This window comes from Bufo bufo, chromosome 5 (assembly GCF_905171765.1).
Source record: "Bufo bufo chromosome 5, aBufBuf1.1, whole genome shotgun sequence".
NCBI lineage: Eukaryota > Metazoa > Chordata > Amphibia > Anura > Bufonidae > Bufo > Bufo bufo.
In genome coordinates this window covers 439188540-439216120 of record NC_053393.1, presented here as the reverse complement: position 1 = coordinate 439216120, position 27581 = coordinate 439188540, and the positions used below count along the sequence as shown (strand labels likewise).

Sequence of the window (27581 nt, the reverse complement as noted above, 5' to 3'; positions counted from 1 at the left end):
GACTGAAAGTATTTGTGGCCAGTTCAGGTTGTGTGTGGATCATGGCCTATGGTTATGTGACATCCTTGAAGAAATGTGTTTTCCCGGCACACTTAAAGAGGTTGGCCAGTATCTGGTTATTGTTGACCTGCGTGTATGTAAGAGGATTATATGACCCTTACTAATATAGTCTTTGTTGAAATAAATCCTGCCCTATTTTCTATATTTCATATGGTATGCCCCCTTCTTTACCAAGTCTTTTCTGCTGTCCACACAGAGGTCCTGTCCATAAATGGTTGCTGATGGAAGGTCATGTGAGCAGACAAGTCACCTCCACGTGATATCTCCTTCATCCAAATACACAACGCCTGACCTCTGTACTTGCACTGTTGGGAGTTTAGTGCAGGTGTCGTGTGCTTGAATGGAGGAGGCATCGCATGGAGGTGATTTGCCTGGTCACATGACCCTCCATCAGAAGCCATTTTATGGACAGGATATGTGTGGACAGCAGAAAAGCCTGTAAACAAGGGGGCGTATAGAGAACAGTGCATAATTTCAACAAGACTATATCAGTAAGTGTCATATAATTATCTTCCATACACACTGGTCAATGCCCCCATTGTCTTATAGGTGCGGGTCCCACCGCTGGGACCCGCACCTATATCGAGAACGGAGCCCCGCAAGTGAAGGAGGTCGCATTCCGCATGCGCAGCAGCTCTCCATTCATTTTCTATGGGGCCAGCGAAAATAGCTGAGCGCTGGCTCGGCTATTTGCGTCGGCACCATAGAAATGAATGGGAGCGGGGGCCGCGCATGTGCGGTACGCTTCCATTCACTTCTGTGGGGAGCCGGCTTGGTGGTGGCCAGACTGGAGTCCTCCAGCCACCACCTTGCGGGGGCTCCGTTCTCGATATAGGTGCGGGTCCCAGCGGAGGGACCCGCACCTATAAGACAATGGGGGCATATCCTAGCGATTTGCCCCCATTGTTCATGATGAGACAACCCCCTTTAAAGGAGTGTTAGGAGCTGGTCTAATGGTACTGGACAGCAAATCCCACAGAAGTGGCGCAGCACAAGAGAAGTCCTCAAAACAGAAATAAGAGGGTATTATTGGGGAGAATGCATTCTTGATGGCTTGAGGACTGAAATTATTTAGAGGTTAGGTTAGCATATTGGCAATGTGAGTTTTGAGGTAGGCACGAATACGAGAAATGCTTTTTAGATGTCGGGGCAGGATATGGCAATTGTTTGAAGGTGAGCAAGAAAGGAGAGATCTGAGTTAAGTGTAAGGCTGATGTCTAGGGAGGATGGTTGTGTTACACACAGAGATGGAGGTATCCGGTTCAGATGAAGAAAATGATGAAGAGAGGATTACAACGTTTTTAAATGATTTATTTTGAGAGGACATGATGGCAGAGACAGCCGGTAGAGCCTCAGTAGTGTTTTCAAAGGGAGCAGAAGCCATTTTTTTAGAATGGTCATTAGGGTGCATTATTTGCACTGGGATCTTTTGCCTCTAAAGAAAAGTACAGCTGCTACAGTATATGAATGCCATAGTAGAGTAGAGGAATAGCAGAGCATGTCTGCCATCCTCCTCCGAGAGTCATCTTCTCGAGTGCAGAAGCAGGAGTACTTAAGTGAGCAGTGATGTGTATCTGCAGTAGGGAAAAGAGGGGATTACTTTTGTTTAGAGGGTAATTTTGTTTTACAGCTGTCACTGCACTAATAAAAAGTAGCTTGCCACCATGTTTTGGCGTTTAGAGCCTCCTTAGGGGGTTCTGTCAGGATTTCCGTCACTTTTCACAGGATGAGTAGTGCAGCATGCATCTGCCATCAAAATTAAAGGGAACCTGTCACCGGGATTTTGGGTATAGAGCTGAGGACATTGGTTGCTAGATGGCCGCTAGCACATCCGCAATACCCAGTCCCCATAGCTCTGTGTGCTTTTATTGTGTAAAAAAACAGATTTGATACATATGCAAATTAACATGAGTCATAACTTGTGTGACCAGAGAAGAGTCATATTTTCAAGCTCTGACTCAGCTCAGGTTAATTTGCATATCTATCAAATCTGTTTTTATACACAACAAAAGCACACAGAGCTATGGGGACTGGGTATTGCGGATGTGCTAGCGGCCATCTAGCAACCCATGTCCTCAGCTCTGTACACAAAATCCAGGTGACAGGTTCCCTTTAAGGAAATCTCACCAGATCCCGGATGGGGTGACTGTTGGGGATTAGTTATGCACTGAATCTCTCACACTGTCTTAGTGTTTGGTTGTAAAGAGACTCCATGATGCTAATGTGGAAGGAAAGCATTGCAAATGGATGGATGTATTATACTATTAGAAATTAGTCATTTACGGTGTAATGTTTTTCTATTATAATTTATATCTACAAATGTCTGACACTGTAAACCTAAAGTGTTATTCCCATCTTGGTTTTCCTGGCAGACATGGTGATCAGCACCGGTCAGGTGTGGCCGGGCTAATGGAGACACCAGAGCGGCTGGTGCTACTGTGGTTATTACCATCTCGGCCAAGATAGGAATCCCCCTCTAAGATTTGAAGTGTTACTCTTCAGAAGCCACAAGATATTTACTCCAGCTTCAAAATTACAAATAAAAAAAGACATTCATTTTTTGTTTTCTTATAGATGTGCATCATTATACAGACTGTTAGCAACCAGAAAGTTACACTTTACCGCTAAAGGGGTATTCTGGTTGGTTGACATTATCCCCTATCCACAGGATAGGGGATAACTATTAGATCGGTGGGGGTCCTACTGCTGGGACACCCACTGATCACGAGAACTGGGGGCCCCATACCCCCTGCAACCACCCTGGAGATAGCCGAATACATTATTTCCGGAACGCATGTGCGACTGCCCACTCCCTTCATTTCAGGGAGGCTGTGGACAGGGGATAACGTCAACCAACTGGAATACCCCTTTAAAAAGATACAGTGGTGTTTGTGTTGGCATCATAGATAAAATTGCTCTTGAGACTCTGTTTTCAATTTTGCCTCTGACCTCCGTTCTGTCTGAGGGTGAAATGACTGAAAGAGTGCTGCGTTTAACGTCCCGTCTGACGGTCACGTGTTCTCTCCTCTGGGGAAGGAACTTTATTGTTTCTTAAGAAATGAGCAGACAAACACACGGAATGCCGCTTAAAAAACAAGCACTAAGGGGGTCATTTATTAAACAGAAATATGCCTATATTAGGCCTATTTCTGGCGCAGATTGCGGTGCAAAGGTCATTTGCACCGCAATCTGCGACTTTTCCCTGTAGTAAATGGTCTAAACATAAGACAGATCAGAAGCTGTCTTACATTGGGAAGTGGTGGTGAAGTTATGTAGAGGCCAGCGCCACTGGCGCAATCCACTGCCAGCGCAGGGTCGGTGTCTAAAACGTCCGTCTTAATAAATGTGCCCCTAAATGTGTACACGACCAGCGCTGCCTTCAATACTCAGATGGGTACGCCATTCTTTCTAAGGGGATGGGACAATCAGGCGGTGAGATCAAATGAAGGACAGACTGGATGTTCCATTCCTGCACAGGTCAGCACTGAGACCATTGATTATCCATGTAGATGGCATGTAACACTTCCTGTCCAGCAGGGACCAAAAGCGGTGGAGACAGAGGCTAGTCACTGGAGTGTTTTTTTGTTTTGTTTTTAACTTTGGCACCATGCCACTAAGGCTACATTCACACTTGCGGCAGAGTGATCCGGCAAGCAGTTCTGTTGCCGGAACTGCCTGCCGGATCCGGCAAAACGTATGCCAACTGATGGCATTTGTAAGACCGATTGGGAGTTAGGATTGCCTGATTGGAGTCGGGAAGGAATTTTTTATTCCCCTAAAGTGAGGAAAATTGGCTTCTACCTCACAGGGTTTTTTTTGCCTTCCTCTGGATCAACTTGCAGGATAACAGGCCGAACTGGATGGACAAATGTCTTTTTTCGGCCTTATGTACTATGTTACAGGATCCTGATCAGTCTTACAAATGCATTAAAATGTCGGATCCGTCTTTCCGGTGACATCTGGAAAAACAGATCCAACATTTATTTTTTTCACCTTTTTTTTTTTCAGTCTGCGCTTTTTGCTCCGGCCAAAAATCCTGAAGACTTGCCGCAAGGCCGGATCCGGAATTAATGCCCATTGAAAGGCATTGATCCGGATCCGGCCTTAAGCTAAACGTCGTTTCGGCGCATTGCCGGATCCGACGTTTAGCTTTTTCTGAATGGTTACCATGGCTGCCGGGATGCTAAAGTCCTGGCAGCCATAGTAAAGTGTAGTGGGGAGCGGGGAAGCAGCATACTTACCGTCCGTGCGGCTCCCGGGGCGCTCCAGAGTGACGTCGGGGCGCCCCAAGCGCATGGATCACGTGATCGCATGGCACGTCATCCATGCGCATGGGGCGCTCTGACGTCATTCTGGAGCGCCCCGGGAGCCGCACGGACTGTAAGTATACTGCTCCCCCGCTCCCCACTACTACTATGGCAGCCAGGACTTTAATAGCGTCCTGGCTGCCATAGTAACACTGAAAGCATTTTGAAGACGGATCCGTCTTCAAATGCTTTCAGTACATTTGCGTTTTTCCGGTGTGTAATTCCGGCAAGTGGAGTATACGCCGGATCCGGACAACGCAAGTGTGAAAGAGGCCTAAGCTATTCAATAAAATGTATCTGTATAGCGCCACCTGCTGTTTGTTGTTTTCCTTACTTCTTGGCCACCTAACTGAGGTGGTTGCAAACACTCAGTCTAAGGGCTCAGGCACCACGGAGTGCCTCCATTTCGCACCAACCTTCTGGATTGCAGACCCATTCAAGTGAATGGGTCCGTATCCGTGATGTGGGTTGCACATGGCCGGTGCCCGTGTATTGTGGACCTGCTGTTTGGGGGCCGGTCAATGGCCATGTGCCTGAGCCCTAAATCCTCAACTGCCACCAGCCATATCTTCTGTTAGAAGCTGTGACAGTTACAGGGAGAGAGCTGCAGCAGAAAGGGCACACCCCTGAGCTGCCAGCATGAAAAACTATCTAGAAAAGCAATTGGGCAGTGAATGGGAAGATCTCTGGATCCATGTGAGGTGCAGGTCTGGTTCTAGCTTTGTTAGAAAGAGATTGTCATGTACTAGTACATGACATAACCCCTTTAACACATGCCCAAGACCCTAGTAATCTAGTATGACATGGTTTGTGCCAGCTATAGCATTTTTAGTAAGTTCACTTTCTTTGTTAGAAGATGTACTTTTATACCAAAGAAAATTAAACTGATCATTTGGACCCAATTTTGTAAAGTAGGGCTTTTATGTCATTTGGTGGTAGTAGTATGTCCAATCAATAAGAATTTCAGTATGGAAATGCCTTGTTGCTTCTGTTTTGGTTAAAAGGAGTCCCAGCCACTAAAAGGCTTTATTTTTTTATTTTTTTATTTTACTTTTTGGGCCCCCCGCAGCTCTGTTCTTTCTGGTGCCTCACAGCACGATAATGTGTCCCCTGTGCCAATCGCTGCCCTCAGTGGAGACCTGGAAAGTAAAGCAGGACAGCGCTTTATTCATCTTCTATTTTATCCTACCAAGAAGTGTAAAATGTTCAAAATAGTAACGGATGAGAAACGACGACAACTTACCGGACATTACCCAGCTGGAGAGTCAAAGGAGCCGCTGAGGCAGTGCAAGCCTGCCAGTGCCAGATGTCTCATACCTTTCTGATCCATTAAGATTGCCTGTAGTTGTTTCTGAGATAAATTATTCAGTTTTTATTGTTATATGCAGGAATGTCAGCCGAGTTTGACCAAGTTCAATGTCCTGCAGACTTATTCAGGCAGATGGTTACAAGTTCCCTCCCTCGTATCTTCTCCATTGTAATTGCTCACACGTGTGACTACCCAGACCTTATCGATCTCATTCTCAGCCCTTTCTTCAGTTTCTCGCACATGTACAGTACTGCATTTCTCAGTGGTGCCATGCCACACCATCACTCCATTCGACCATCTTGCCGCACATTTATGATCTCGCACCCATTATCTGTGTAAGAGCTCATTTACACAGGCTGCAGATTGCGCAGACATTTTTCTTCGAGAAGTGTCTCGTGTAAAGGCGCCGCTGATCTCCCTCTGAATGAGAAATGCCTGTTCTTCAGGAGATCGTATCTTTCATGCAGCACCTAAAATTGGGCATCGTTCATCCTAGTGAAAAATGCCCATCAGCCGATGAACAAGCCTTTTCTTGTTCTTCTGCTTGTCAGCTGCTTGATTATATAAGCCAATTAATTTATGGACAATCTTACTGTGTATTAGGCCCTTAATCCTGATTAATAGGGAGCAAGCTGTCAATCAGCAGCTGGATAGTAGAGTTAGCCCACAACTGATGAATACCAAGAACTCATTGTTTGTGCATAACATTGGGAGAACTACAGCGCTGCAACAACTTAAAGGGGTTATGCCGTGATTGATGTAAAAAATGAAAAACAAATATCATATTACATAACAATACCTTTGCTAGAACCAGCCCTGTACATCACAAGGATCCAGAGATCTTCACATTCAAAGCTCCAATTGCTCTGATAGATTAGAGGGGACGTGCCCTTTCTGCTGCAGCTCTCTTGCTGTAACTGCCACAGCTTCTAACAGAACATATGGCTGGTGGCAGTTGAAGATTTAAACTGAGCATGTGCGACCAGCTTAGTGAGACGGACAAAAAAATAAGGAAAAGAACAAACAGCAGGTGGCGCTATACAGATACATTTTATTGAATAGCTCACTGGCTATACTAAATGTTTAATCACATGCAATTACAAAAGTATTCAGATCCAGGTGCTTGGTGTGACACAACCACTTTAAATGCTAACAGAAGGCTGCAATCAGCAGGTTTGTCGCCCTCAGAGAGCCGCCTATAGGTGGTGGTGACAGATTCCCTTTTTAAAAAAGATGTTACTTAATGAACCACTTTATATCATGATATCATTACCTGTTATATATGCAATCAGCATATATAAAGTAGAACATATCCTATATTTTTTTTTGCAGTGCGGATCAGGGACCCATTCAAGTCAATCTGTCCGCATCCGTGATACGGAGGGCACACAGCCAGTGCCCCTATATTACAGACTGGCCATTTGCAGTCCGCAATATTGGCACCGACAGCCTACGTTTGTGTGCATGAGGTCTAAACCTGCATGTTTTGTAAGCGTACTGAACATAGGAAATCGTATATTATGGGTACGGCCACAGGTGGTGTAAAACTGCAGATTTTCTGCAGCAGAATTGTATGCTGAAAATTTGTAGCATTTACAGCAAAAGCAGACTGGATGAGACTACTAAATATCGCATCTACATGCTGCGGAAAATATCTGCTATGAAGTCCGCACATGACATGCAATGTGGATTTTAAATCCACAGCACGTCCGTTTATCCTCCGGATTTCCATTATAGAATCCACCTTTTGCAGTAGAAAGGATAAAATCTGTGGCAAATCCACAGCATTTAGGCATCGAAATCCCCAACAAAAGCTGTAGAATTTGATGCAGATTTCAGCCAAATACATATGGATGTACCCTAAATCTGCTCTTCTCAGCATTTAAATAAAAATAACAATGGTATTGGCACACTATGATATATAGCCTTACAGATCACAGAATAATAATGAATGTCTCCCTCTCTTTGTTTTTCATTAATGCTAATGCCAATGCTAAGCAACAGAAATCCAACATGGGCAGCCGTTATTTAGATCTCGGCACAATGCATGAATAAATATACCTCTGTGATGTGCAGTACAAAGCCAAGGCACAAGAAAGACAACAATGTTCCTGGTGCTGGCTATCTGGGCCCTCCATCTGTTAGAAAATCTGACTGCATGAGGAAATAGCAGTTTTAGACTGCAGTATCTGCAATGTGTATATGGACACACAGTAATATGATATAATTCAGTCCCTGAAATACGAAGTGTAAGGCGGGGGCTACACAGCGACACCCAACCCAAAGTATTACTGTGTAGCACTTGCTGTATCACAAGCAATGTAAATGAATGAGGTGGCTTTGGGACCTGCAAGTTACTGCGACCCTACAGTCACAAATAATCCAGCAGACCTTTTGAGAGGGTCCCAGCAACTTGTCGGTTGCAACACAACCCTATTCACTGATTTTACTTGCAATACAGTCAGTGATGCACTGTGATCTTTTGTCGCACAACTCTCGTCGCAGCCAAAAACGCTGTGCAGCCGCAGTCAAAAATCCGGGTCTTGTAGCGCTAAATGGTCGCAAAGTCTATGGTGAGTGAAGGAGGGAGGAGTGAGCTGACAGACTGTCTCTCTGCCGCAGAGAGTGTTATTTTGGGGGCACGGGAGTTATAGCTGTTAAGTAAGAAATGGAGACATTTTTATATGATGAGATATATTACAAAGTTTCTTGCATTCTTATGTACTTACATAAACTGAGTTGTGGGGTGGGTTTTTAAATCAGCAGCTTGTTAAGTTATGCTATGGGGTTTTCCTGCATCTTTAAACCTTTGCCAGCAGAGGGTGAAAGCAGCATGAAACCTGTTAAAGGGGATATTAATTATTGATATTTATGCAAATCTCAATAATTAATCATAAATAGGCATGAGTCGTCTAGTGATGACTCCGCCTATTTATGCCTAAATAAACAAATCACTACTGATTACCTTACGCTACACTGAACTACCTGCGGCGCCTTACTACTACAAAAGACTACACACTGTGCTTAAATAAAAGGTATTTATTAACACACTATATACGTCACAGTCTAATATTTGCTTATAATTATATATATCTATATCAATGGAATAGATATATATATTTATAGCAGCACACAGCAATATAAGTAAACACACTATAACAACACACTAATTCGGTCCTAACTACGCTAACACAGTCCCAAGTCCTCCCCAGGATCTAACTACAATTACAATAATACACTTACATTCACACAAATATCAGTAACCCACCCGCCTGGCTACTCGCTGTCCCTACGGGGTAGAAGGGGTTACATGCAGGCCAAGGAACACAGGGTTGTGGGATTAATGCTGCAGTATGCAGTGAAGGGGTTAATGGTCAGGGCTCTGCAGGGACAGGGAATGCTCTGCAGGGACTTGCAGGGCAGACTGCAGGGGTGTCAGGGGAACAGGGCTGAGGTTAAAGCTGCAGGAGTTCAGCAGCCGGGGTTAGGGGATGGTCGGTGGAATAGGGGTAAATCAGGGCAGGAGTATTAGGGGTCTGGAGGGAAAGGGTTACTCGGCCATCTCCAGGGGCATGTGGCCTCTCTTCCTTCAGGGAACTGTTCCCATGTGTCTCTGATTGTAGTCCAGTTCCAAGAGGCCGCACCTTTGTCCTGCTTGAGCTAATATAGCCCAAAAGAAGCCCCCTCCTCCTTCAACAGGAGGGTGATGACATCATCGTGGGCGTGTGACAGAATGCTTAAACTGAATCAGCTCCCCCCCCCGAGGCTAGCTCAGGAATCAAAAGACTTCCTGCCCAAGGTGTAAATGAGAGCATCCCCCCAGATGCCACAACATAGCACCTCACACGCCTACGTCATAACAGAACTAGGCTGACCAATATATACACATACACATATACATATACTACACAACCTGGGGATCATATCAGTATATACATATATAAACTCCCAACCTGGGGACACTTAGGTATACATGTATATACATACACACAACCTGGACAGATCCATATGCTGGTCCCACATTTGGGTATATACATCCATATAAATGTTTGGGGCACATCTACATGTATGTACATATACACAATATCATAAATGGGCAGTAATAAGCCCACCTGCATATGGATATATTATACATAGAGATGTATGCTGACAAGGGGGCATACATACATCTCCATGTATACACCCATACCACCTGGACCGGCCCATGCAAAAGGGCCAATATACAGTATATGCATATATATAAGGGCATACATACATATATATTTAAATCCAACACTTCCCTCAACAAAACCCTCTGCGGTTCTGGCATTAACACTGCTGAAAAAATCAGCCCATTCCTGGCAGTTTTTGCAGTAGTAGATATCAGCCTGATACTTCTGCAGATTTTCTGCTTCAGATTCGCCATGTGTGGCTGTAAAAAGGTACAATATGTACAATTAATATTCCTGTCCGGTATTAATAAACAATATTCATTTTCTCCTGGCTGGCTCGCCAATGTAAAAGGTGTAAAGAATTAGCTGGCTCGCCAGTACTTATGTAACAACAACACTTACCTTTTAAGTGGCCTACTCTTGGGGTGATTTCAGACATAATATTTTTGTGTTCCATGTGGATTTTGTTGATTACATCCTTTGTGTTGCAACCAGTGAAAATACGCACCATGATGAGCATGCTGCAGATTTAGAAATGGTGTGAATTCCACCCTGATCTTTTTTCCCCCTCTTTGTATGGGGGAGAATTTATTATGTTGGCATAATTTCTGGCAGAGGGCCTTTGGGCCCCCTTAGCCGCCAGGTCCAGCGTGCCTCGCTATCTCTCTGTGCTCTCTGGGTCCGTTGCGGTAAACTACAACCTGTTTTGCACACACTTTGTCAGTGATTTTCACCCATTCTTCCTGGTATATTTGCTCCAGGTTGGTAGAAGAACAAAATTGCAGTCCACAAGTTATTTGGAAGTAATTTTCATCTGTATTCACTGTCCTTTGTAATCCAGACCAATCTCTTGCCTTTATAGAGGGCTGAATGCTCTTGCAGGGCACGGTATTTGTACCGTGCAGCCATTCTGAGCTCTGAATGGCTGGATTTCTTCAATATGGCCCAGGATTATTGAGGCTTTATGGAATATATCACAGGGACTCGTATAGACAGGTCAGTAAAATGAGCATTGTGCAAAGTAAGGCTAGTTTTACAATAGTGTAAAATAATAAATAGGCAGGCACTCTTATCTGGTTGCTACATAAAATATATTTATTATAAAGGTATAATTAGGTATTTTATTAAACTGCGATTTAAGATATCGATATCACATCTAAAAAAAATGGTGTAAAATATGGTTTTGAACATAAATGTCTTTCGACAGTCCAACTGGTGAATTATGTCCAAGTTCTTCTAATGATATATGAAACAAAAATTGTGGAGATACCATAAAAGGGTATTGTAAGAAGGGGATGAAATGAAAAAAGGGTGAGTAAAACCAAAGATGAGTAAAAACAAGTTCATATCCAGAGGAGATAGGAGATAAAAAGGATGTAGGATCTTATGTTTGTCCAATGTAGGTTATGGACAGTTTATACTGTAATCTTTGTGTAAATAATTTACATCAGCAGAGTTGGTTAGTCAGAATAAATAGTATGCGGCATGGTGAGCTTTTGGTGATGAGGTTTCCACTACTGCTGGTGGCGTCCCACCCTGCAGTTAGACGGTACTCACCCTGTTGGCTGGTTCCTACCGCTGCGTAGTCTGTGGAGATGAATCCAAGCGGACTGTTTCTCCTCGTGTGGCCGAGTCGGCGTCTCACGTGATCAGTTACGTGGTGTTGTATATGCCAATCGGCTGACGCTTTTGTCTTGCGCTGCTTTTTAAGTTTTTCCTTTTTATATCTTCTTTTGTTTATAATGACAAAAAATCCTTCAGTGATGTTGTGGGTATTGGTGGGTAGTCTCTGTAGTGTCAGGTGATGCCAGACGCGTTTCGAGGTACTCCAACCTCTTCCTCAGTGGCCTTGTTTGAACCTTATGGACTGCCCTCTTTTATACCCACTTAATTAATAGGCCCACCAAAAACCCGGTCCGGAGTTTGTTCACTTAGGATTTTTTGGGAAATGTGATATTTGGTATTGAAAATTATGTCTGAGTAGTCTAAAAATATATATATTGGGGTGTAAAATATAGTAGAAATATACAGAATAAACAAAATTAGTCTTCATACAAGGTAATGTTGATGAATTTCTACGTTGAAGATAGTGGCAATGATCTTAGTCATATAATTATGTCTATTTTTATAAAAAACGCATGTGCGTTTTCCACGCATTTTTTCTGTATATATGCGTTTTTTCTTCCCTTACTGCTGTATTGTCTTTGTTGTTTAGTCTTATGTTTCAGTTTGCTTAAAGGTTTTGTATGTCTGTTGATTGCATAACTTTTACATCTGGATATATATATTTTATCTTAGATGGTATCTTTTGTGTGTGGATTAAAAAAATAACTAGTAATAAGTAAGTAAAAGAATAACATATATATGTAAAAATACAGAGTTAGAATGTTAATAATAAAAATTGGGAATTAAAAAATTTTAAATTTAAAAAACCCCTATAAGGTTAGTAGTGGTCATTTTTCTTTAAAGAGGGAAATGGTGAATATCTTAGTTTTAGGATTGTGTCTAGTTTTGCTTGGAAACCGCACATGGGTTTTTTCTGTGCGTCTTTCCATGTATATGCGTTTTTTTCTTTTTTTGTGTTATTGTTGTGTTGTCTGTCGTTTATTCATTGTTTAGTCTTATGCTCTTGAAGGTGTTCTTTATGTGTCTGTTTGTCTCCCATGTTACTATCTGGCCATAATTATTTGCTTTTTGGTTTATTTGAGATCTTTTATTGAGTTCTATTTTGATTCAGTTCTATTTAGATTCGTATACTAGGATTCGAGAGCCCACCATCAAGGAGAGTCATAAAATAGAAAAGAATTCCAGTACAATATTTTTTCCATAGGCGGCTGTACAAATCACGACATTTCAGCTGACAAGTTCTTTATCAAACTGGTGCCTCTTGAAGATAGAGGTAAAAAGTAGGGAGATATGCGCCATGGTATAATGCATGCAACAGCACTTAAAGGGAACCTGTCATCAACTTTATGCTGACCTCACTGAGGGCCACATAAATTAGTGACAGAAATGCTGATGTCAGCGGTGTGTCACTGATGAGCTAAAAGTAAGCGGTTGCTGAGAACCAGCATCATAATTATTGCAGCCCAGGCCTTGAAAAGAGTCAGATCTACTTGAGAAGAGTCCTGGTTATACATAATCTCCTGATCTCTCACCGATCTGCTGATGATTGTCAGTTCTCTCCTAGACAGAAAGGGAGGAAACTAAGTAGAAGACGGTCAGTCATCAGCAGGTGGGCAGGAATTCATGAATAACCATGACTCTTCTCAGGTAGATTTGACTCTTTTCAAGGCCTGGGCTGCAATGATTATGATGCTGGTTCTTGGCAACCACCTACTTTTGAAATTAGCATTTCTGCCACAACTTTATACTGCCCTCAGTACGGTTGGCATAAAGTTGATGACAGGTTCCCTTTAAGGTCATGTGCTCATCCTTGTCGCCCGAAACGTCACGATTTGTACAGCCGCCTATCCAATAAATCCTGCCTATTCTACACAAGTGCTGGAGTTCTTTTCTATTTTATTACTAACTCGGTGTGAACCCTACTCTAAGCAGACCAAGCGGAGTGCCACAAGGTTACTACAAGTATTTACAATAGTCATTAGCTCCAGCAGGCTGCACGCAACAGGTTTTGTCTAGCCAAATCCCGACATATTTGCCGAGTAGCGACTAGATCTCCGCCATATCCTATGGTGGTCGCCGGGCATTGCGGTAACATCTGGCAATGCCGGATCCAGCGAACGCCATAGAACAGCCTGCCGGAGAACTGTTAACGCAGATGTGGATTGCAAACAATCTTTCTTTTCTTAATATTCCCTCACTTGGATGTTGCGTTTCTACTAAACCACCCCACGTTCTTTGATTACCTTTGTTACCGAACGTTCTTGGAGGTGCCACCACAATTTTTGCCCGTAGTTCTGATTTGTGACGTTGAAGACATTAACAAATAACTCTGAAGCAGAATGTGAAATGACATGAAACAACATTTCCTAGTCAGCCATTTATTCCTCCTATTTAGAAGCCTGCATTAGAGGCGGTAAACAATGGCCTGCCAGGGTTCATTATCGACTAAAGCTTTATTGTGAGTGGAAGTACTGCCCAGTGGGATAGGGAGAAGCTATGCCTGGAATAAATGGTGTGAACAAAAGCCTACAAACAGTTTTCTGCAGCTCATTTGTTGCCTACATTCAATTTGAGTGGAAATGGTTTCGCCTCTGCCACCTTCACAGCTGCACGCGAGAGGAAATCAACGGCATAAATGCTTTCGAAATGCAATTGTTCCCTTTCCACATGGTACCCGGTGAGGTAAATCGAGTGCAGTGTGTGTACATTTAGCCATTTTTTGCAGGCCACATTACATTTGACACAGCTAGTCTGTAGTAAAAACGTACACAAGTCCGCACGCTACAGCAGAATATGAGGACGTTGTGCAAATAGAAGATAATTACAGATTTTTCAATACACAACCTTTTCCCACATTCCAGCTGTGCTCCTGCGCTCTGAACGCTTGTTTTTCTTGGTCTCATGTTTGTGTACAGACTTTCTTAAAGAGACTGTCCATTGGCTGGCGTTTGTTAAAATTTTAGTTTTAAAGTATTGGGGAGTCACCATGGTGACGAAACTAATTTTAAAGGTAATCTGTGATAATGCAAATGCAGCGCAATCTGCCGGCGGCATGTTGTAGAGCGGGATAAGCTGAGCAGATTGATATATTATATAGGAAAAGATTCAGTATGACTTGTAAGTCATTGATTTAAATCTCTGCTCATTCTGGGCTTAGGAGTCCTGTGGGCGGTCCTATCAGTGATTGACAGCCTTCTCTCTTTCACTGTGCATACAGAGATAGCTGTCTGTCACTCATAGGACCGACTTCCTGACTCAAAAGCCCAGAACAAGCAGAGATTTAAAGAGGACCTAACATTGCCCCGACACGTTTTTTAGTAACTACTTGCGTTGCCCATGTAATAACCATTCTGCAGCATCTATTCTTATGGCTCTGTGCTGTTCCTCTCTGATACCTACTAGATGTTTATGGATAAAGGTACAAATGGGTGGTCCAGTTGGGGGTGTATCTCTGTATAGTCTCTCACTGGCAGCTCTGATTGGACAATGCCAGACTGTGAAGGGACACACCCCCTATTGGTAACTTCCATCTGTACCTTTATCCATAAACATAAAAAATTGTTATTACTTGGGGAATACAAGTATTTACTAAAACAGGAGATGTGACTCTTAAAATGAATACATTACAAGTTATACCGAATCTTTTCCCACAAAATGACACATCGGTTCAGTAAGAACCTCTTGTATTTAACCCCAGTGCATAAAATAGCTGTCCAGGTCATGTGATGGTCACAGAGGTGCAAGGCTCGTTACCGGATACAGCTCTGATAACTGTATTCAGCATCTGTATGTCCATCACATCACCAGTACTGATTTTATGCCCTGGAAATACAGTAATGAAAGGGAAAAAAAGAAATAATGCAAGTAGTAGATTAGAAAGCTGTATAACTATTTTGGGCAATGGATGTTGCTCAATGGCCATTAAAGGGGTGTTACTAATGTTGAGCGAATCGAAGTCCATGAAGTGGACTTCGATCCAAATTTCAGGATAAATTTGATTTGCCACGAACCAGAAATTCCTCGTGGTAGCAAATCGACTTAACCTGAAATAGTGTAAAAAAAAACAATAATAAAAAATCATACTTACCTACTCCGTTTGCTCATGACGGGCCGGCCGCAGCCGTCCTGCTTGAAAAAATTCGTCAAAGCAGCCGAATTAAACTTTTCACAATTTTGCTCGTCTCTAGGTATTACCATCGGGGACATTTATGGTGTATCATTGTCTGATAGGTGTAGGTCCCATTTCTGGGGACCTCTCCTATCTCAAGAACGGGGCCCCGAAGTGAGTGGAGAGCAAGCCACACCTGCGCTGCCACCCTCTATTGGGCATAATAGAAAGATCAGATGCTGAACACTAACCAATATATAGACGAGCCCAATCCATTCATAAAAAAAAGTTAAATAAAAGAGACTCTATTGGTCATAGTACTGGGATCACATGATTAAACATGACCAATAAACAATTTTACAGAATTAAGAGTTGTGCAGAAAAAACAAACATGGCTGCTTTCTTCCAAAAGCAGTGCCACACTTGTGTATAGGTTGTGTGCGGTGCTGCATTTCGGTCCAATACCAGAAATAACCCACGGACATATGTTGCACTGTTTCTGGAAGAATGCCGCCATGATTTTCTAATCCCTTAAAGGGGTATTCCTATCTGAGACAATGGGGGCACCCATCTCATAAACGGAGCCTTGAAAGTCATGTAGGGGCACGCCACGTGCACGACCACCGTCCATTTCTATGGGGCCGTTGAAAATAGCTGAGCACTGGCTATTTCCGTTAGCCACTTAGCAATGAATGCTCCCATTCATTTATGTGGGGCCCACGGAAATAGCCAGTGCTCAGCTAATTTTTGGGGGCCCCATAGAAATGGAGGGTGGCAACTCATGAGCAGTGCGCCCTACGTGACTTTCAAAGCTCAGTTTACGAGACAGTGGGGGCATATCTCAGCACTGTCCCAGTGTAGCTGGGATATGGGGGCCTATCTCAGCACTGTCCCAGTGTAGCTGGGATATGGGGGCCTATCCCAGCTACAATTGATGCGGAATACATAAGAAAAAGAGGTTAAGCGAATAACTCCAGAGTTCCCTAATCCTGGCAGGACTGTAATAATATTTTACTATATCTTCTGTGCTGATGGAGTGTGCCAAAGGTGTAGAACCTGAAGGTTTCTCGCTGATTTCTGAACTTTACTGGACCCACACCCCTCCAGCATTTCCTAATCAACTATATTCCTTTTGAGACCTTTCTTAGCTTGGAGGCATGTGAGTAATGGGATGCAAGGCTACAGGTCATCGAGCAGTCTTGTAATATATTCACATAGGTTCCTGAGTGTCCATTAGTGTGTGTGGTGGTTCTCGTATAAGTTATAGGTAGCCATACCTATTTTAGATGAGTCCTACATTTAAAAAGGTAATGAAAATAGCAGTAAACTATTTTTCTCCCTGGTCTTATTCCCTAAAGTAATGATTTTCTGCATTTGTCTTTTCATATCTTTCAGAAAAACATTCTTGATTTGATGCACAGCTTTCCGGGAAAAATAACATGCAGCTTTCATGTCACGCAACAGAGTTCACCCGTCTGTACAGAACTTCAGCCGTTTATCACTGGTGAGTAAGTCCGTATGGCTGGACATAGTTCAAATATCCGTCATGAATTGTTGGAACACAATATCTGGGAATGCAGAGGCCACTTAAGTTATGAAATGTTGAGACACAGTTTGTGTTTGACTTATTCTGATTATTTTTAGCTTAAAACACAGAGAAGAGACTTCATTTATCCTCCAGAAGAAATGCATCTTTAAGATATCCATGTAGAATCCTTTAAATAAGCAGTGTGTCACAGAGTGAAAACCACATTCATGTATTTAATGTGCCGTAGCAAAATTCGGACTCCATGGAAATGAGTTTTTCGGGAGATTTTATTTAACCACCTCAGCTCCCCTAGCTTAAACACCCTTAATGACCAGACCACTTTTTACAATTCTGCACTACACTACTTTCACTGTTTATTGCTCGGTCATGCAACTTATCACCCAAATGAATTTTACCTCCTTTTCTTCTCACTAATAGCTTTCATTTGGTGGTATTTCATTGCTGCTGACATTTTTTACTTTTTTTGTTATTAATTGAAATTTACAGATTTTTTGGCAAAAAAATGACATTTTTCACTTTCAGTTGTAATTTTTTTCAAATAAAACTACATTTATATATAAATTTTTCTCAAAATTTATTGTTCTACATGTCTTTGATAAAAAAAAAATGCAATAAGTGTATATTTATTGGTTTGCGCAAAAGTTATAGCGTTTACAAACTATGGTACAAAAATGTGAATTTCCGCATCACCTGTCATGTTTCCTGAGGTTCTACAATGGCCAGACAGTAAAAACACCACACAAATGACCCCATTTCGGAAAGTAGACACCCTAAGGTATTCACTGATGGGCATAGTGAGATCATAGAACTTTTTATTTTTTGTCACAAGTTAGCGGAAAATGATTATTTTTTTTTTTTTTTTTTTCTTACAAAGTCTCGTAGTTATACTGCCCTGGCATTTTAGGGGACTTAATGTGTGGTAAGTAGTTTGAATTCCAAATGTGTAAAAAATGCCCTGTGAAATCCTAAAGGTGCTCTTTAGAATTTGGGCCCCTTTGCGCACCTAGGCTGCAAAAAAGTGTCACACATGTGGTATCGCCGTACTCAGGAGAAGTAGGGCAATGTGTTTTGGGGTGTCTTTTTACATATACCCATGCTGAGTGAGAGAAATATCTCTCTAAAATGACAACTTTGTATAAAACAATGGGAAAAGTTGACATTTAGAGAGATATTTATCTCACCCAGCATGGGTATATGTAAAAAGACACCCCAAAACACATTGCCCTACTTCTCCTGAGTACGGCGATACCACATATGTGACACTTTTTTGCAGGCTAGGTAGGCAAAGGGGCCCAAATTCTAAAGAGCACCTTTAGGATTTCACAGGGCATTTTTAACACATTTGGATTCCAGACTTCTTCTCACGCATTAGGGCCCCTAAAATGCCAGGGCAGTATAAATACCCCACAAGTGACCCCATTTTGGAAAGAAGACACCCTAAGGTATTCCGTGATGGGCATGGTGAGTTCATGGAAGTTTTTATTTTTTGTCACAAGTTAGTGGAATATGAGACTTTGGAAGAAAAAAATAGATAAATAAATAAATCATCATTTTCCGCTAACTTGTGCCAAAAAATAAAAAATTATAGGAACTCGCCATGCCCCTCACGGAATACCTTGGGGTGTCTTCTTTCCAAAATGGGGTCACTTGTGGGGTATTTATACTGCCCTGGCATTTTAGGGGCCCTAATGCGTGAGAAGTAGTTTGAAATCCAAATGTGTTAAAAATGCCCTGTGAAATCCTAAAGGTGCTCTTTAGAATTTGGGCCCCTTTGCCCACCTAGGCTGCAAAAAAGTGTCACATGTGGTATCGCCGTACTAAGAAGAAGTAGGGCAATGTGTTTTGGGGTGTATTTTTACATATACCCATGCTGGGTGAGAGAAATATCTCTCAAAAAATGGGAAAAGTTGACTTTTAGAGAGATATTTCTCTCACCCAGCATGGGTATATGTAAAAAGACACCCCAAAACACATTGCCCTACTACTCCTGAGTACGGCGATACAACATGTGTGACACTTTTTTGCAGGCTAGGTGGGCAAAGGGGCCCAAATTCCTTTTAGGAGGGCATTTTTAGACATTTGGATTCCAGACTTCTTCTCACGCTTTAGGGCCCCTAAAATGCCAGGGCAGTATAAATACCCCACATGTGACCCCATTTTGGAAAGAAAACACCCCAAGGTATTCCATGAGGGGCATGGCGAGTTCATAGAAGATTTTTTTTTTTTGGCGCAAATTAGCGGAAATTGATTTTTTTTTTCTCACAAAGTCTCCCTTTCCGGTAACTTGGGACAAAAGTTTCAATCTTTCATGGACTCAATATGCCCCTCAGCGAATACCTTGGGGTGTCTTCTTTCCAAAATGGGTCATTTGTGGGGTGTTTGTACTGCCCTGGCATTTGAGGGTCTCCGCAAGCATTACATGTATGGCCAGCATTAGGAGTTTCTGCTATTCTCCTTATATTGAGCATACGGGTAATGAGATTTTTTTTCCGTTCAGCCTCTGGGCTGAAAGAAAAAATGAACGGCACAGATTTCTTCATTCGCATCGATCAATGTGGATGAAAAAATCTCTGCCCAAAAAAAAAAAGGAGGGGAAAGGCGTCTGCCAGGACATAGGAGCTCTGCGCAACATCCAAACCCACTTAGCTCGTATGCCCTGGCAAACCCGATTTCTCCATTCACATCAATCGATGTGGATGAATAAATCATTGCCGGGATTATTTTTTTTTTTTATATATATATATATATACAAAGAGTTTGCCAAAGCATATGAACACCGCCCCTCAGCTCATATGCCTCGGCAAACGTATCTTTTTTACTGCAGAGGAGAAATCTCGTCTTGCAGCGCCACATACACGACTTTTGTGTAATCTGACAGCAGCGCAATGCTTCTGTCAGAATGCACATCAGTGCTGCAGCTCGTTCATCGGTTGGTCCACCTAGAAGGTAAAAAAGAAAAAACCAGGCCGCAACGCAATAAATTTATTAACATTGTTTATATAACATTTGAACGGAACATTAACTTTTATAAACTTTATTTAACTTTTTGAACAGAACATTAACTTTTTTGCTTACCGGTGATTTTTTTTTTTTTTTGTTTTTTTGTTTTTACCTTTATAGGACAAACCTCTCCTTCCCCATGGGACAATGTGCAAAGCGCAAATCGCCCAGAGATGTGGCAAAGTACATTACGCACTTTGTCCCAGGTGAAAGGAGAGGTTTGCAGCAGCTGTGAGTGAAAGGGCCCTAACAGCCCTGTGTGCCTGTCCTGTGTAACGCAATCCCTATGCTAAGTGTACCTGTGTGTGGTACTTCCGGAAACACTCCCCTAAGCATAGGGCAGGGTGGTCAGGGCAGTCAGGACAGTCAGGACAGAAATAGCGGGTGTCACGCCTTATTCCACTCCTGCTACAGACACAACATTTTTTTCGGGGTGGCGCTTGGGTTGAGGTACCAGAAACGACACTGGGGAAATGTCGCTCGTGTAGACGGCTCACTACACTGGTGGTTGGGGCCACGGAACCTCCTGGATACAGGAGGTTCTCGATGATCTCTTCCTGAAATTTGAGGAAGGATCCTGTTCTCCCAGCCTTACTGTAGAGAACAAAACTATTGTACATCGCCAATTGAATTAAATATACAGACACCTATTTATACCAGCGTCTGGTCCTGCGGGAAAGTAAATAAGGAGCCAACATCTGGTTATTGAAGTCCACCCCTCTCAGGACCACCGAGAGGGGCTTTTCAATGACACGGGTTGCTCGTTCAATTTGGATTGTCGTGTCTGCGTGAATGGAGGAGAGCATGTAAAGGTCACGCTTGTCTCTCCATTTCACCGCGAGCAGTTCTTCGTTACACAAGGCAGCCCTTTCCCCCCTTGCAAGACGGGTGGTAACGAGCCGTTGGGGGAAGCCCCGGCGACTAGGTCGCGCGGTGCCACAGCAGCCAATCTGTTCTAAAAACAAATGCCTGAAGAGGGGCACACTTGTGTAAAAATTGTCCACATAAAGATGGTACCCCTTGCCAAATAAGGGTGACACCAAGTCCCAGACTGTCTTCCCACTGCTCCCCAGGTAGTCAGGGCAACCGACCGGCTCCAGGGTCTGATCTTTACCCTCATAGACACGAAATTTGTGCGTATAGCCTGTGGCCCTTTCACAGAGCTTATACAATTTTACCCCATACCGGGCGCGCTTGCTTGGGATGTATTGTTTGAAGCCAAGGCGCCCAGTAAAATGTATAAGGGACTTGTCTATGCAGATGTTTTGCTCAGGGGTATACAAATCTGCAAATTTGGTGTTAAGGTGGTCTATGAGGGGCCGAATTTTGTGGGGCCGGTCAAAAGCTGGGTGGCCTCTGGGACGAGAGGTGCTGTTGTCGCTAAAGTGCAGGAAACGCAGGATGGTCTTAAATCGTGTCCTGGACATGGCAGCAGAGAACATGGGCATGTGATGAATTGGGTTCGTGGACCAATATGACCGCAATTCATGTTTTTTTTGTCAGGCCCATGTTGAGGAGAAGGCCCAGAAAAGTTTTAAATTCGGAAACTTGGACGGGTTTCCACCAGAAAGACTGGGAATAAAAGCTTCCCGGGTTGGCGGCTATAAATTCAGTGGCATATCGGTTTGTTTCTGCCACGACTAAGTCCAAGAGCTCCGCAGTCAAGAACAGCTCAAAAAACCCCAGTGCCGATCCGATCTGAGCTGTCTCAACCCAAACTCTAGACTGGGCGGTGAAAGGGGGAACTACTGGTGCGGCTGAAGTTGGGGGCTGCCAATCAGGGTTTGCCAGCACCTCAGGGACTCTAGGGGCTCTACGGGCCTGTCTGTGCGGTGGCTGCGACGGGGGAACTAATGCACGTGCCACCGTACCAGCTTCAACTGCCCTTCTGGTGCTCGCCACTTCACCATGTTGTACGGCAGTGCTGGTACTAGGTCCAGGATGGGCTGCGCTGCTGGTGTATGCCTCACCACGTAAGGCTACTTTCACACTAGCGTTCGGGGTCCGCTTGTGAGTTCCGTTTAAGGGCTCTCACAAGCGGCCCCGAACTGATCCGTCCAGCCCTAATGCATTCTAAGTGGATGCGGATCTGCTCAGAATGCATCAGTCTGGCTCCGTTTGTCCTCCGCTCAGCAGGCGGACACCTGAACGCAGCTTGCAGCGTTCTGGTGTCCGCCTGGCCGTGCGGAGGCAAACGGATCCGTCCAGACTTACAATGTAAGTCAATGGGGACGGATCCGTTTGAAGTTGACACAGTATGGCTCAATTTTCAAACGGATCCGTCACCCATTGACTTTCAATGTAAAGTCAAAACGGATCCGTTTGCATTATCATGAACAAAAAAAAAATATATATATTTTTTTTTTTCATGGTAATGCAAACGGATCCGTTCTGAACGGATCTAAGCGTTTGCATATAGGTGCGGATCCGTCTGTGCAGATACCAGACGGATCCGACCTAAACGCAGGTGTGAAAGTAGCCTAATCCGACAGCGCCAGCCCCACTCTGCTGCCCTTGAAGCGGATCCTGCGCAACCTGTGGTCTAGCAACAAGGGGCCGGGTACGCCTGGTGCTATCAGGGACCTCAACCTCCTCGTCCGAACTTTGGGTCAGACTGCCACTGCTTTCTACAGGTTCATATTCTGACCCGCTGGATTCGTCAGATGAGGGTTCCCATTCCTCATCCGACTGGGTCAGAATCCTCTAGGCCTCTTCAGAAGAATACCCCTTATTTGCCATTTGGTCAACTAAATTTAGGGGGTATTCCCTGAGACTACCCAAGAAAAAAAGCAAGCCTGTCTTACAAATGGGAGGCTAGCGAAGTACCGGAAGCCGCTGCGATTGATAAAAAAAATATCAAAACTGATTTTTTTTTTCGCCGCAGCGCTTGTAAAGTGATTTTTTGTCACTGGGGCGGGCGTGGGTGAAGGCACGTGTGGGCGACCGATCAGGCCTGATCGGGCAAACACTGCGTTTTGGGTGGAGGGCGAACTAAGGTGACACTAATACTATTATAGATCTGACTGTGATTAGTTCTGATCACTTACAGATACTATAAAAGTACCAATGCTGATTAGCGATACGCTAATCAGCGAATCAGTGACTGCGGTGGGCTGGGCGCTAACCGACGCTAACTACCTAACAAAGGGGCCTAAACTATCCTAAACCTAACCGTCAATACTAGTGGGGAAAAAAAGTGACAGTTTACACTGATCACTTTTTTCCCTTTCACTAGGTGATTGACAGGGGTGATCAAGGGGTTAATTGGGGTGATGGGGGGTGATCTGGGGCTAAGTGTAGTGTTGGTGTGTACTCACAGTGATGTCTGCTCCTCTGCTGGACCAACCGACGAAAAGGACCAGCAGAGGAGCACAGAAGCCATTTAACACCTTATATTTATAAATACAATGTGTTAACTGGCTTGTGATTAGACTTTTTGAAAATCACCAGCCTGCCAGCGACGATCATTGGCTGGCAGGCTGGTGACGAAATACTCCTCTAACTTTTGCCGGCCCGCAATGCGCGGGACGGCTCTGCCAGAAATCTTGCGTCTCGCGAGAGGACGCGCCGGCGCGTCCAGGAGGAATAACAGGGCCGCCGCCAGGACGCAATCCTGCGTACGGCGGTCCTGAGGTGGGAAGAGGGAGGTGGGAAGAAAAGTTAAGAATAAAAAAGAAACATTACTTGCCTTCACTGATTCTCTCCACAGCCATTATAATGCTGGTTCAGGCCACTCCATGCTCCGCCTCTAACACGCCTCCGTGATCGGCTAATCAGGCCAATCACTGGCATTTCTGGCATGTTGAGCCAGGACAGGAAGTAGACAGAGCAGAGTCAGATTCGCAGCAGTTGGGGACTGGTTTAGGTGAGTAATGCTTCTTTTATTTTAACCTTTTTCTGGCTCTTTTTTTTTTATATAATACTCTCTGGAAAATTGCTTTAAATAGATAGATATATTTTTAAATGGCTTGTCCCACATAAAATATTCTACAGTTTTCAAACCAGCACCTGAAGCTGAATACTTTTGTAATTGCATGTAATTAAAAATTAAAGGGAGTCTAATGGCATCGTTGTGCAGAAAAACACTTTTAATCCGTATGTAAATGAGGCTGTGAAGGTGCCCAGGGGCGGCGTTACAACGGGTCATTTTCATACAAAGGCACTCCCCCTCCGCCGCGTCTGCCCACCCTTAGTCTCTGTCCTAACCTCCCTCCTCCCGTCCGTAATCCCGTGCATGCGCACGCTAAACTGCGATGCCCCGGCCCGAAAGTGCTCGTTCAATGCGCACACGCAGATATCGCGTTCATCGCCGCCCCTGGGCACCTTCACAGACTAATTTGCATGCGGATTAAAAGTGTTTCTCCACAACGATGCTAGCAAGGAACTAACGGTAAGCACAGTTTTAATAGGGGGGATGCCGTGGACATAACACTGTTATTAGGTTAATAAAGTGAATCTGCGTGAAAGACTCCCTTTAATTATAGCTACTGAGTTATTCAATAAAATCTATCTGTATAGCGCCACCTGCTGTTTGATCTTTTTCGGATTTCTTTGTCCTCCCCACTGAGACGGAAGCACATGCTCAGTTCTATCCTTCAACTGCCACCAGCTGCAGCAGAAAGGACATGCCACCTAAACTGCCAGCTTGAAATAAATCTAGCAGAACAAATGGAGCAATGAGCTATGTAACTACCTAGATTATGTATGATTTTATTTTTTTACATTGTTCATGGCATAATCCCTTTAACCCCTTAGTGACCAAGCCTGTTTGGGCCTTTATGACCAAGCATTTTTCTTCCTTTTTTCATGGTCTCGTTCCACGAGCTATAACTTTTTTATTTTTCCGTCTATATAGCTTTATGAGGGCTTGTTGTTTACGGGACAAGTTGTAGTTTTTAATGGCGCCATTTTGGGGTACACATAACTTTCTGATTAACTTTTATTAACTCTTTCTGGAAGGGAGATGGGGAAAAATAGCAATACTGCCACTGCGTTTTTACATTATAAATTTTATGGCGTTCATTTTTCGGTACAAATAACATAATATCTTTATTCTCTGGGTCAGTACGATTACAGTGATACTAAATACTTATAATTCTGTTTACGTTTTACTACTTCTTTTTTTGCAATAAAACCCCTTTTATTAACCAAAAAAATTATTTTGCATTGCCACTTCACAAGACCCATAACTTTTTTTTTATTTTTTATATGGAATTGTGTGAGGGCTTGATTTTTGAAAGACGACTTGTATTTTTCATTGGTATGATTTTGGAGTAAATGCCGCTTTTTGATCGCTTGTTATTACGTTTTTTTCGGTGGAAACTAAGAATAAATTCGAAATTCTGTCTTTTTCTTTTTTTTTTTGCGGCGTTCACCATAGGGGATAATTTATGTAATATTTATGTAGTCCCAGTCGTTATGGGCGTAGCAATACCAAACATATGGGGGATATTTTCTTTGTGTAATGTTATGTAATGTTATTTGTGCAATTTTTTTCATTGAAAAGCCTATTCTTAATGGAAAAAAAAGCATATTTTTTTATTTTATGGAATTTTTTTAATTTAATAAATGTGTATTTTTTTTTTTCTATTTTTTTACTACTTAATAGTCCCACAAGGGGACTATAATATACAGTATTTTGATTGCTTTTAAATGTAATGCATTATCTCTATAATGCATTGCATTTCAATAGCAATGTTATTCAAACATTGACCAGCAGGCTGCGCCAGAGAGGCACAGCCTGCTGGAGATAACTGAAGACAGGCTCGGGGCCCTGATCTGAAGCAAGGTAAGCTTCCCAACACATCAGCACCCCGCGATCGCATTTTCGGGGTGCTGATGGGAGACAGAGGGAGTCCGCTCCCTCTGTCACCACTTTACATGCAGCGGGCGCCATTGCGCCCGGCATGTAAAGGGTTAAACAGTCCGGATCGGCACTCCTGCCGGTCCGGGCTGTTAGAGCAGGGCCCCGGCTCTCATGTGAGAGCCAGGTCCGCGCTCCCTGCTGCATGGGGGAGCCGTGCAGCGCTTAGACTGGGCCGCCGTAAAAACGCGGCGGCCCAGCCTAAGGCCCCTTAGTGACCGCTGTAAAAACACGTATAGGTGGTCAGTAAGGGGTTAAAGTGGTCTCATTGCTACGTCTCCGCAAATTGTGGAGAACTGTGGACATGCTTACGAGAAAAATAATTTTTCGTATTCCCAGTGGTTTCCATGTGTTCTAGAGGACTTTCACTCTTTGATACCAGTAGGGCACATGCCTCCCTTCACCCTTACATATCTCCCAGTTTCTTTATCTCCCAGTATCTTATTTATATTACGTTATTTTTCTGTTGATGGCAGAGGAGACGCAATAAGGGCGGCTAAACATTACTGCCAGTGTTCCATGTCCGATTCCCTCATGGGACACTATTGTCCCAGGGAAACAATTGCTTTTCAACGCCCGTTAATTGCTCCTCCCTAGTAGGCGGAGTCGGTCGATTAGGACTGAGATTAGGACTGATAAGGAGAGACGGGGTGGACAGAACACATTAGGCCCAATTTCATAAAATGCCACTTAACCAACCAGTGTGCTTTTGGAGTTTGTGGGGACACAGGAGAACCGAGAAGAGGAAATGCGGGAAGAAAATACAGATTCCATACTGATGTTGTCCTTGATTGGATTTGAACCCAGGATCCCAGTGCTGGCACACTAAACCGCTGAACCCTTGTACTGCCAATAATATTGAATCGAACAATATGAGCAGGAATGTTTTCTTCTACAAGAATATGCATGCCATCTAAAACAGGGGTGCACAACAGTTTTTTCTAGTCTTGGGGTCATATTATCTTTATTATTAAAGCGCCATTCATTCTATGGCGCTGTATATTTGATAAGGGGTGCATGTACATGGCGGTATAGCAGCAGCAGGGTCACTGATTGTAGACTTGTCTGAAGAGTTGGTTTTTCAGGTTTCTTTTGAAGTATTTCACTGTAGGTGAGCATCTGATATGTTAGGGTAGAGCGTTCCAGAGTATGGGGGATGCATGGGAGAAATCATGAAGGTGATTGTGGAAAGAGGCGATAAGAGGAGAGGAGAGAAGGAGGTCTTGTGAGGATCGGAGATAAGGACGACCGTATACAGTTGCAAAAAAAAGTATGTGAACCTTTTGAAATTATATGGATTTCTGCACAAATTGGTCATAAAATGTGATCTGATCTTCATCTAAGTCACCACAATAGACTGAAAGGATTTGGACCTTTCTGGACCTCTACAACCACCTTGGTTTGATGTGACTGACGTCAGGAGAGATATTTCTCAGTTGGCAATAACATGACACACACACACAGGTATCACTGAGAAATACTCTAACTTTATTATGCTGTCGCTTGGCCTTATATAGGCAGTAGAAAAGTCTGCATAACAACAGCGTTAAACCAATCATAAAAGATAAACATTGGTGCTCATACACATACTACCGGAACATCCTTATA

General features: G+C 43.4%; 1 protein-coding gene across 2 annotated transcripts in view; it reads left to right on the top strand.

The window, feature by feature from the left end:
• Window positions 1-27581, top strand: part of OXNAD1 (oxidoreductase NAD binding domain containing 1) — a 96120-nt gene that overhangs the window by 56368 nt on the left and 12171 nt on the right. For both annotated transcript variants that reach the window (XM_040432316.1, XM_040432315.1), the window contains exon 8: window positions 16957-17065. In XM_040432316.1, the coding sequence (XP_040288250.1) occupies window positions 16957-17065 (109 nt within the window). The remainder of the gene's footprint in view (window positions 1-16956; window positions 17066-27581) is intronic.